Raw genomic sequence first — 12364 nt, 5'->3', positions numbered from 1 at the left:
CAGTTGAGAGCTCGAGCCGGACAATCGAATAATGGGTTCGTGCGGCTCTAGGTGCAGTACAGATGTACCCTGCTGAACAACGCTGTCACACAGTAACCTGTCTTTGAAGATTAGGGTCTGTGAAGATGGTATGTCTCTCCACCTCCTAGCTTACAACACTGCCATGGGTGACACAGATCTGTGAAGAAGCTACAGAAAGTTTGCTTCCCTTATTCTATATATAACCAGAAAGCATCTGCAGATACAAGCAGAGTGTGGAGACAGAGCGGAGCAGCAGTGAGGAGGGCTTGCATCACAGAGGAAAGAAACGAGTAAGTGACTCACTGGGAACTATTGTAATGAGTATAGTGGTGTAGTACTATTGTTTAATACATGAAAAACATCTGCAGGGTAATCCTCTAACTGATACTGATTAAATGATTACATAGACTGTACTAACACAGAGATTGCAAATGTCTATATAGATTATTACATTACAATTATATATATATATATATATATATATATATATATATATATATATATATAAAGTGTGTTAGGTAGTGGAGTACTGTTTGTAATTATACAGTAATTACACATACATATATGATGTTACAATGTAGTAAATGTGTAATAACTAAGCAACATGTAATTAAACTGTATATGAACATTTGTATGTGTATAGAAGTGTTTTGTATTGTAAATATATTTGTATATTTCCCATGTAACTACATTTTGATTACAGTATAATACATCTTGAAGGGTTAACACTGCATACACAACAACAAATACATTTTTATATTATCAATCAATCAATCAACCTTTATTTTATATAGCGCCTTTCATAGTTGACCACCATCACAAAGCGCTTTACAAGATGCAGCAGCAAGAAGAAAATCCATAATACTTTAAATAAGGAGAAATGCATAATACATGATAGACAGTAAAAGAGAAATGCATTAAATACAGTGGAAAGTGCATAATAAACGATAGCAGCATAATACATGAAATGGTAGCAGCAACACAGCAGCTAATAGCAGATATCAGGCTTAAAGAGCATGGAGAGCAAGAGAGAACAGATGGGTCTTGAGAGTTGATTTAAAGTGAGCGCTTTACAATGAAATGTATACTGGAAAATACTTCTTACGATAATAAATTCACTTTTTTTTCAAGACGTGCAGTTCTTTTATGTGTGGTTTTAACATAACCAAGAGGGCATGAGAGTTTGGGGCAAATGCAGGGCTGTCACTCTACATTTTTTGTTCTGCTTTCTTTGCATAGCCCAGCTCCCTGACAGTCTGTGGTTCATTGAGGTCATATAGGAGACGTTCTCCAAGGAGGCTTCAATAGGACAGAAGCAGAGTCCCAGAACTCAAGGAGCTTCAGCTTTTTGCTCACCATGGAAAACATCAGCTCATGCTCTGCCCTGTTTGACATTTGGAACTCCAGCATCATCCTGGAGCATTACAACCACACAGGGCGGCTGGCAAGGCGGAGGCTGCAGATGGACGGGGTGGATGGGGTCAAGCTGGGCTTCATCTTCATCAGCTGCTTCATCATCATGGAGAACCTGCTGCTGCTGGTGGCCATCATGACCCACATCCGCTTCAGGAACTGGGTCTACATCTGTATCGTCAACATGGCCCTAAGCGACCTCCTAGCCGGTATCGCCTACATTGTCAACCTGTGCTTGTCCGGGAAGCGGACTTTCCAGCTGACGCCCAGCTGGTGGCTCTTCCGGGAAGGCATCCTCTTCGTGGCCCTGGCCGAGTCCATCTTCAGCCTGCTACTCACCGCCGTGGAGCGCTACACCACCATGATGACTCCTGTGTCCTACAAGTCCACTGGCAAGAGGTACCGCGTCCACGCCCTGATCGCCCTGAGCTGGGTGATGGCCTTAGGCATCGGTCTCATGCCTCTGCTGGGCTGGAACTGCCTCTGCAACATACAGGACTGCTCCACCCTTCTCCCCTTGTACTCCAAGAACTATATCCTGTTCAGCGTCATCATGTTCAGTCTCATCCTGGCCGGGATCTGGTTCCTGTACATCTCCATCTACCGCCACGTCCGAAACAGCACGGAAAGAGTGGTCAGTTCTTCTCGCAGCAGGAACAAGTCTCTGAGGCTGCTGAAGACCGTCATCTTGATCGTGGGCGCCTTCATAATCTGCTGGAGCCCCCTTTTCATCCTGCTGCTCCTGGATTTCTTTTGCGAGCCCAAGAGTGCCAAGCTCTATAGCATGGACTGGCCCATCGCCTTGGCCGTCCTCAACTCAGCCATCAACCCGATCATCTACTCCTTGGGCAGCATGGATGTGCGCAAGGCCATCTTCAGCGTTCTGTGCTGCTTCTGCTTCAAGACCGGCCTGGTTGACCCGTCCTCTCTGCTGTCCATTGAGACAGTGGTCTCCTCGGAGAGCTCTCAGAAGCTGCGGGAGAGTTTCAGGAACAGTTTCCGGAGAGTGCAACACGGCAACCACGCAGAGGCAGGGAAAGTGAAGAAGAGCCGGCTCAACTCCACCAACTCCTGCTTGTCCATGACCATGTCCATATCCAGTGGGTAGGGGGCTTTGAGGGGTTAGGGATGTGCAACAAACAAGAAGCGACACTGTCATTGCACAAACTGTTGTGTAGTTACAATGCAGCAGAATTTTGTAATTACATTGCACAGCTTTGGCCAAAAGTTTTGCATCACCCTACAGAATTAACACATTTTTCTTCTAAAGTCGAATGGAACCTGCTGATGAATGTTACGTTAACATATTGAATTGCACATCGCTTTGTAGTTTTCCGTATACTTAGCGAAAAACTGACAAAAATTTAAAAATGTGGCATTTCAAAATCCAACATTAAAAACTGTTACCACTATTACAGCTTCCTTTATACTTTTCAAAATCATTTTGGCGGTTTCTTTGATTATATGATGTTAAGTAAAAGATCAAAATTATGTTCAGATTTTTTTTTTCAAATTATGTCTCAATCCCAAATTTCTAGTTGGTGCAAAAGTTTTGGCCACAGCAAAATTTTTAGCCATAGCTGTAATGCAAACAGTTATTGCAGGCAAAACAACGTGTGTGTGTGTGGGGGGGTCATTTCAGATTCTGCAATATACGAAAGACTTTTAAAATCCCAGGAATCAGATAAGCATGGCATTCCTATTCTCAGTTGATTGATGCTGTAACTCCTCCACTCCTGAAATATCAAGCAGTGGACTGTATCTCATGTCCCTAATATCTAGATCCTGAAATGGGGTGAGTCCCAAAACTCATGCATTGCTGTTTCTCTGCTCCACATCCAACGAGGAGCTCCTCGAACAAGATTTGCACACAGCTGTGGCGAGGGAAGTCAGAAGGGGCCAGACCCTAACACTGTCACTGCCCCTGACTGTCAATGACAATCATGAATGTAAAAGAACTTGCAGACTGAGCCAAGATCTGCTAACAAAGCCCTGTTAACCAATGCTTTAGATGCATAGCTGTGACATTTTTGACTTATGTCCATTCACCAACTTTAATAGTGATATAGTACATTGCCACATCATCAACACAACATTTGCACCAGGCTGCGATTAGTGTATGTGTGTCTGATTGATTGCATAGAGGCTGCAGTTGTTGCATCCATAGGCTGTGATTGCTAAGTGCTTTAAAACGCTTCAGTGCATGGCAGAGCGTTGAACTATATGTTAATGTTACTATAGCAATTGAACGGATTAACTGAGAACTGAAATTAAAACTGTATTGTTTAGTCACTCCTTGTTGATGTATGTAAATACAGAGGTCCTGCCCACCTCTCCTATGGATTATGAGGGATGTAAGTCTACCCAGTATTTAAAGACCACCAATGGACACCATACAGGATTTAAAGACTAGTGCCTCTGTTATTAGGAGCTGCACAGAGAGGTGATCTTATACCCTGGTTTGGCTGCAGTTTAATTATAGGAGATTATGAATGCATCTGTAAATTAAGCGCTCCTCCTGTTGTGTATTAGAAAAGATTTTTAAAGTATCATTTTAAAAGTAGATGCTCTTCTGTTAGCTTAATATATATATATATATATATATATATATATATATATATATATATATATATATATATATATATAATTGAACTGTAGGAGAGTGTGAACAGATTGCTGCAAGCTGTGAGCGCCCTCTAGTGGGAAAATACTGTAAATCTGTACATGTGTTAAAGGTAGCTTTTGAGTCAATACCAATAAAGATCACTATCATCAGATGTGACCTGCTTATTTTTGAGAGAATCGGTTTTCCTTTCCTTCCAGATTTTCTACTTGTGATCGAACTGTCAGATTATGTTGACTACAGAGAAAAAAAGAAAAAGAAAACTAAAACACAGGAAGATCAAAACTTTTGCATGTGCTGTTTTGCACTTTTGCAACATTTCCAAATTGTTCAAGAAGGGGGCGGTGCTGCATGAAAGAATGGGTATACAGTACAATATTTTAATTACAATATCATAAACTGTAGTGATATAATATGAAAAATGTGTAGAGGCAGTTTATAAAAAAAAAACGGTCTGTAAAAAACGGTCAGCATGATCATTAAAAAAAAGTATAATAATAATAATAATAATAATAATAATAATAATAATAATAATAATAATAATAATCCCAAAAGTATCTTCAATAATCGTATAAAAATAATTATAAAATTAATTTGCTTGATTTCTGTTTTCATTTTATTTGCTTTGACTGTGAAGCGCGTTGAGATGGCTTGCTATATAAAAATGATTTGCTCCTGCCTGCTCCAGTTCATTGTAATTATAGCTTGCATTAGTTACATTTTTGTGTTTTCTAGATTATAGTTCATTACAACAAGAAGGTATATACCATTGGCACATAATGAATACATTTTCCAAACACATGTTTTTATTTTCCATTGCTTTATATGGGGGAAAATATGTGAGGCCGTCAGGCATTTGCATGTTCCCACATAAAGAGAGGTGTTTTTTATCCGTTCTCATATGAAGTCGCTATGCATGAAAATGTTTTAGTGAGTGCTTTCTACAGTCACAGCTCAGCGTGGGAAACAAACAGATCCAGAGACTGGGGGAACACAAGGACAATTCCCTCCAGCTCCAAACTTTTCTCATTACTTCGACGTTTGTTTTCATTTCTCACAGCTGGAACGCAGGTGGCCTTGTGAGTGGGTTTGTTTGTTTGTGTGAAAAACGACGCCTGTTTGTTTGAGACTTATCACCTAAGTTCAGCTGAGGTTGAGCTGCTTGTGTGAGGCTTATTACCCAAGTTCTCATCCGAAGGATAAGTGACTTGCTCAGGGAGTTAATTGAATTGGGAACCTCCTGATAAAAAGCACCTATCTTTAACCACTGCACCACCAACCCTGCCTATAAGGAACTCTTAGAAAAATTAAAACAGAGATAAAGGAGTTGAACCATGTGGTGTGTCACATGATCAAGTGTGCAGGGTACAAGGATTCTGATAGGATTCTAACAGGTAGAAGCAAAGCATTAGAGGCATGTGTTTAAAATTAAAGGTAAACAATAACACCGTAAAGTGGAGGTCAATCATGGGTTTTTTTTGGCAGTAAAGGGTTATTTGAAAGTATTATTGCTGTTATATTTCAATTAAGGATTTCCAAATACTTAATTTCCTATATTATTATTTTTCTTAAATGTTTTTTATATTTTTCCTTTGGGGAAAGTTCTAACGTTAATTACAGGAAAAACCTTCCAACCAACACCTTGCCGCAAAAAAATCTGAATCCTTTTAATAGTACAATCCATGATCTTTTAAATGCAGAACGTGAATGGCAGCTGTAATTAAGCATGAAAGGAAACATTTCCGCAGCACCTGGGCACTGTGCATACCCCAGCACTTGTCCTGTCTTGTAATCTTTGCCTAATAATTAGTTACTCAGGAGGTAATTTGAAAGGCATTTTGTAAAAGCAATGTCTGTGCCAAATGAAAAGAAAAGAGAGTTCTTCACAAAAAAAAAAAAAAAAAAAACATCCAGGATTTGCGTTAGATAAATTTCTCGTTCACCTGCCAATCCCAAAGCCCTGATTGCTTAAAAGAACCTCAGTTTACTAGAAACTGTCGAGACAGAGCTTAGAGGGAATCAAAAGGGGGGGGGGGGGGGGGGGGACTGTGTGGTTACAAGTTCAAAACAGGAAAGCCATCCACTGATAATGTGCATGTGCACTGTACGTGTGGCTTAGGGGTTTTGGCACAACTCTTTTTAATACCGACTCAGAAAGTTAATGAAACGTTGTCATTTTCTTTTGCACACGTGAGGTCTTGCTGCTCTTAGCCTAGATCACAGGAGCACAGTCTCATTTTCATCAAATCCTGGAGGTGTACTGTATTTGCAGTGGACACGATAACCCTGAACAAGAGTCTGTATCTCGCTGGATGTTTCCTGTTTTTGGTATCACAAAAAGAAAGTTTGCAATATACCTTGAGAAAGCATAGGACAGTGCATAAGCACAATAAAATGATGGTGCAGCCCAGGTAAAGCAGGTAAGGTGAGCTGAAGAAGAACTCCACTAACCCACCTGGTACAGCAATGTTTCAGAAACTGCAATCCTTTATAACGTGGAAACTGCCTGCATTTACAGTTGGATTTCGTTTGCCTTTTTGTTTGTTTTTTATGAAACAGCAAGCTGGTGTCTTGTCTTGAAAAAAATACATTCCTGTAAAACAGTTTCGTGGCAGCCCGACAGCACATGGCACCCTGCCAGACTTTGAAACATAAGTCTTCCTTCTGAATTCCTTTGTTTATGAACTGATAAGTTACCTGCCATAAATTATCCAGCGTGTCACAAACTGATCCCCTTGATTCCTTCTCTCACGGCAGTCCCCCCTCTGTCTCTCTGCACCTGATTGAAATGTTACACTCAGTTCATCCACGGCTCTTGCGTGCGGTCTCGGTATACTTCTCTTTGCTGAAGGGAATGCATTCAGGTGTGGTGCAAGGGAGCAGGCAGCCAGCCATGAAACAGTTCCCAAGCCTAGCAGAGTGCACCTCCTTGCCTGCTTGGGCTTGTACTGTCCTTAAGTATTGTGTGCCACAGGGTGTGGGTCTTTTTATTAGGAAGAGGGCCTAGTCTACTCCCTTAATATTAATCTCTGTCCTAGGTTACTCCTTCTGTGCCCTGTTCTGGATAATGACACACCAGTGTCTGGGTTTGACTCTTGTGTGTGCTTTTGATTTTTAGTAGTTCTTTCACCAATTAAGTGCCATGGTCCTCATTTGAGGACTTTGTAATCGTTATGATAACTTACTCAGATTTTGTTAAAGGGGCTACGTTACAGGTGGTGGCAGCCAGTGGCACTAGAACAAAACTGTAACCCCTGTATATGATGGAAACCATGCTGCTGCACACCCGGCACCCCTGTTCTACCAGGTGGGCCACAGAAGCAGCTCCACCAGCCCCGCTGGTAGAAGCTCCAAACATTACCTTGGCGGTTCTCTCTCCCCTCCCTTTTCACAGCACCCGTCACGGCTTTTTAAACACGTAACAACCAATCACAATGCTACACAGTCTGCTCATGTAAAGGGGCTTGGGAGGAGGGGCATGTGGTTGGATGCTTAAAGGCACATTATTGGCTGTGCTTTGTGACTGAATAACCTGCAGGTTTTCTGCACTCTGATTGGACGGTGTTGAGAGGATGGTGTGAATTGGGCTTCACTCCTGTTCCTGCTGAACTGAGCCAGTATTCTGTAGACACACTGATATCAGCTCAGTAGGCACTGGAGGTCCAAACCCCATTGGTGCTGCTAGTCAGCTCAGAGGGAACATTGCTTTGGGTTGAGTCTTCATGGCCAATGCAAGTGGAATTAAAAAAAAAAAGACTTCACAGCCAATGCAGTGACCTCCAGCGAAAGAGTAAATAACACATGTTTTGTTGCTCCATATTATTATTATTATTATTATTATTATTATTATTATTATTATTATTATTATTATTATTATTATTATTATTATTATTAGCATCAGCTGAATCTGCTGCTTCTGTAGATTTCCTAACAGCTATAACCCTAGAATTCTAGGACTGAGACATAATAAAAATAAAAATAAACTATATGTAGATGATTCAGATCTTTTATTTAACATCATGTAATCAAAGAAACTACCGGAAAGCCATAATAGCAGCACAGTAGTTCATGTTAGATTTCGAAATATCACGTGCTGTTCCAATTTTTGTCAGTTTTTCGTTAAGTATATGGAAAACTCCAAAGCGGTGTGTAATTCAATATGTTAACGTTACATTATTCAGCAGTTTCATTCGACTTTATGAAGCAAAAGGTATTAATTCTACAGGGTGATGCCACAGCTGTATAGTATAGTATGGGATAATAATAGCCAGGTGTAGCAAACTTACAGTAATTGAAAAGTTCCCAGCCGCATACGGCACTGTGCACCGTGCCTTTGATTCTGACTCATCTAAAAGTTCATAAGCTCTGTCTGTTCTGCTGTAAACCTCCTGCTAATTGTCAAAGGAACATGCACTTTTGATTAAGAGAAGTGGAACTCTACAGGCTTGCACTGGCTCGACCTGCATGCAACATTCCTGAGTGTTTTTAGAGCAATCTGCCAGCTTCCCTTCCGTGCTGCTGCTTTAGATTCCCCTTCCTTGAAAGGCAAGCTCGGATCACGGACCCCTGCTCTGCATCCAATCCACTTTTTCTCCTAGGGCACTGAACTTAGCCACTGTGAACAACATACAAGGGGGAACAATGCTCGCCAATTAGCTAAGCTCTGTGCCTTCAGATAGAGAGTGCGCTGCTGGGTGATGCAGAAAAGACCTTGAGAAAAGTAACATGGATTTACTGATGTTTTAGGATATTCTCGGTTTCGTCTGCTATTGCAACACGTTCCATGAACAGTGACAGCTGGAGTTGCACCCCAGTGACAGGTCGCTGAGGACTGTGGCTGTGCGGAAATCCCTGGCAATGTGATTTTTTATTCTGTTTTTGCATCAAATCACGATGCCAGGAACCCACACTGCCGCAGCGGTCGGGGGGGGGGGGGGGGGGGGCTGCCTCCGATCCAGACCTGCTCCTGCGCGGCTGCAGCCCCTGTCAAAGACAACAGAAACACAGAATTCAGCGATGGGGACCCTTATAAATATTTCCCATAGCAGAAACACAGCAAAGGGTAATAAAGCACAGTGAAAGCATGCCAAAACACAGGTAAGCATAGCAAAGAATAGCAAGGTATGGTAAAGCAAATTAACAATCATGGCAAACCAGGAAGGCCGACAACTTGGCACAACCAGGATGCGCACCGGCGCTCCCCTGACTTTCTCAGTTAACTATAGTTTTGTGGCCCCGTTGTTGCAGAGCATTGATGCAAGTGGGTTCAAACTAAGGCATGGTGGTGATGGATATCCTGTATCTGATTCTTAAATGTGCTTACCACTGAGCCAGCAGCTCTAACAGTTCATGTCGTTTTCATTTATAACACCTGTGCTAGACCAAGATGATATACAGCCTGCTTGTAACTGATATATTCAGGGAGAATGAAACTTTAAGATCCCACAATAGCCCGTGTCTTATTTAACAGTTTGTGTTGCAGATGCTAGAGCTGGGGAACAAAGGAGCTCTTTTAAAACGATATCCTTCAGCCCAGTCGCTGGGATAGTGTTCCCTGAGTTCCTTCCCTCACCCCCCACCCCTAGTTTTGCATTCTTGTAAAGAATTGCAGCTTAGAGCCTCTTAGATAAGAAGAGGTATCCATTTCACAGAATAACAAGGCAACACAAATTGTGAACCTGGAAGGAGCGTTTTAAGAGTTTAAAGTGGAATCTATGATTTGATTCTTATGCTGGGGGGGAGAAGTGAACCCCACAACCCCACTGTCACCCTAACCACCACCCTATAAGGGCCCAGATGTATCAAAGCCTTTATAACAAAACAACCTTACAATAGAATGGAGGTACTTTAACTCTGCATGTAGAGGAACCCTGTTTTGAAAACCTGCACCCTTGCTCTCCTGGTAGCGGATCCCATTTGCAATTACCTCTGGCCGATATAATAATTTTGCAAGCCAATCTTAGAAGAGGTGAAATCGCCATGGGAATCCACGAAGGTTAATATTATTTTACTTTAAAGCTCTTTCTTCTGCCGTTGTTTTAACCCAACAGGAAATAACTCAAACTAACCCAGCCTCTCGAGGTACAGCATCTGCAGTATGTGTGAAACAGCCCTGCTCTGTTTTGTGTGTGTACCTGTCCCGCTTCGCTCACTGGGCTGTCCCTCCCCCTGCAAAGGGGACTGTTTAAGATTCGTACTGAGTGGTAGCTTGGTAGGCTGTGTTAACAGTTTTTCTCTTTCCCTGACCGGTTGAAGTCAAAGAGGTTGTTTTCCTCCATGCTCCTCGGCACTGCTGTTTGACAGGTGTGTGCAGCAGGAAATGTTTCTGTGTTGACATCACTATCCACTCGATGAGTCCCGGGTAATTATTCCCAGGCGCCTGCTGTCTTGGCTCTGGTTCCTCTGTGACCTCATGAAAACCCGAGCTGAATGGAGGTGCTTGTCTGGGGGGGTCAGACAATGAAATACCTAGATGGTGTGCAGACAAACTTTTTCAACATTTATTGATAGAAAGAGTTCAGACACCAAGGTTTGTTAAAAGAAAAAAAACAATAAAGCTGTCGTGATCAGTGCTTTAAGACGTCAGCATTCCCCTCAAGGCTTCATAATTTAAAAACGCTCAAAATATAAGATAAGAATAAGTCAAGGAGACTTGACTAGTGTGCTATAGTTTTTCTCACTGTGGGCTAATTTATCCAGCAGTTGTCTGCCCCCCCCAGTACAATGTTATAATACAAGCTTCTAGTCATATCATCTTTGCGTGCCCCATAAGTTATTTATAGATCTGTTTTTCAGGCTATATAATATAACTAAGTGTCACGCACCCAAAACAAAGAACAAAGACATGTAGCTTCATATTTCTGTTCTGTAAGAAGACGCATGTCAACAGTGTAAGGCCTTGTCTTTCAGTCTCCAAAGATTTTCACTAAACAATTTCCCACTATGTAAACAGTTACACTGTAATTCAATTTTCTGAGCCCCCAGTTTGGCCCAGCCAGATATAATAGCACCTCTAGCAAAAGTTTACTGCTGGAATTTTGCGGTTCCCCATTGCTTTTTCTCATGCTTGTAATATGCATTTCCCATAGTCCACCATAGTTTGCCATGTTTTTAATATGCATTACTATACACATCTGGGCTTTACAGTGCTTACCGTACCTATGCTTTACCAGGCTTTATTACACTTTGCTATGATTTTAATATGGGGAACTTTAATGAGGGTCTATTAAATACCAAACAAACCCATTTCTTCTCTTACATTAAGTGGTAATTAGTTGTACTACATTTACAGCTCTGGCCAAAAGTTTTGCCTCACCCTACAGAATGAACACCCTTTGCTTCATAAAGACAAATGAAACCTGCTGAATAATGTGATGTTAACATATTGAATTACACCCCGCTTTTTGGCTTTCCATATACTGAAAGAAAAACTGACAAAAATTGAAAAATGTGACATTTTGAAATCTAACATGAAATACTTCTATTCCGATAGACTTTCAATATATCATTTTGTAGTTTCTTTGACTACACTATATTAAATAAAATATCAAAAGTTTTAAAAAAAAGTATAGTATAGATATATATATATATATATATATATATATATATATATATATATATATATATATATATCAATCCTAAAATTCTAGGTGATGCAAAACTTGTAGTCATAGCTATGCATGTACAGTAGGACTAGGTGTTTAATGGTATAATAAAGCCATTCTGGTACCATTGGGGTACATTATTAAATACAATTAAAATAACAGTAATATAGTAGTATTGTGAATAGGGACCTATAGATGTGCTCTTACGAGTGGGTCTTTACTGGCCCATTTAAGAACATAATGGTAAATCCATGCAATCTATCAGATTTCTACCTTGCATGAAGTATATTTTTTATTACAGGGCTTTACATTTCTTTCACATTGTGTTTGCTGCCAGTGTAAAACGTAAGGAGGGTTTTTCCAGTCTCTTGTAGTACTAGAGCAGCTGGCACTATAGAGTAGTGTTCATGAGAGGCCATTGAAAGTTCGCTCCAGCAGCTATCGGACCAAGGCAGGGCTGATGGTACCAGCCCTGAGGTCCTGAGCCAGTCCGCGGGCCACAGGATCCAGAATGCTGCACAACATTAAAATGTCATTTGGCTTTTTCTTTGTAGGACTGAGGTACTGCTTAATATGTAATTTGTCAGAGCGCTTCAACTAAGCACAAAGCAAATAACTTGAGAGGCAGGTGCCAATGGTGCAAGTACGTGACGCGTCCTACTTTCTAAAACTGGGAAAAAAGGAAATCTTACATGTGGAGTGT

At 41.1% G+C, this 12364-nt stretch overlaps 1 protein-coding gene across 1 annotated transcript; it reads left to right on the top strand.

Annotated features, from left to right (window-relative positions):
- Positions 1–174: 174 nt before the first annotated feature.
- On the top strand, positions 175–2678 carry LOC121301259 (sphingosine 1-phosphate receptor 4-like). The gene is made up of 2 exons (XM_041230427.1): positions 175–311; positions 1261–2678. Exon 2 carries the CDS (start codon positions 1379–1381, stop codon positions 2540–2542), a length of 1164 nt encoding a protein of 387 aa, XP_041086361.1. The 5' UTR covers positions 175–311; positions 1261–1378; the 3' UTR covers positions 2543–2678.
- Positions 2679–12364: the final 9686 nt, after the last annotated feature.

The sequence above is a fragment of the Polyodon spathula genome, chromosome 27, assembly GCF_017654505.1.
Source record: "Polyodon spathula isolate WHYD16114869_AA chromosome 27, ASM1765450v1, whole genome shotgun sequence".
NCBI classification, from domain to species: domain Eukaryota; kingdom Metazoa; phylum Chordata; class Actinopteri; order Acipenseriformes; family Polyodontidae; genus Polyodon; species Polyodon spathula.
This window is presented reverse-complemented; position numbering and strand designations above follow the sequence as displayed.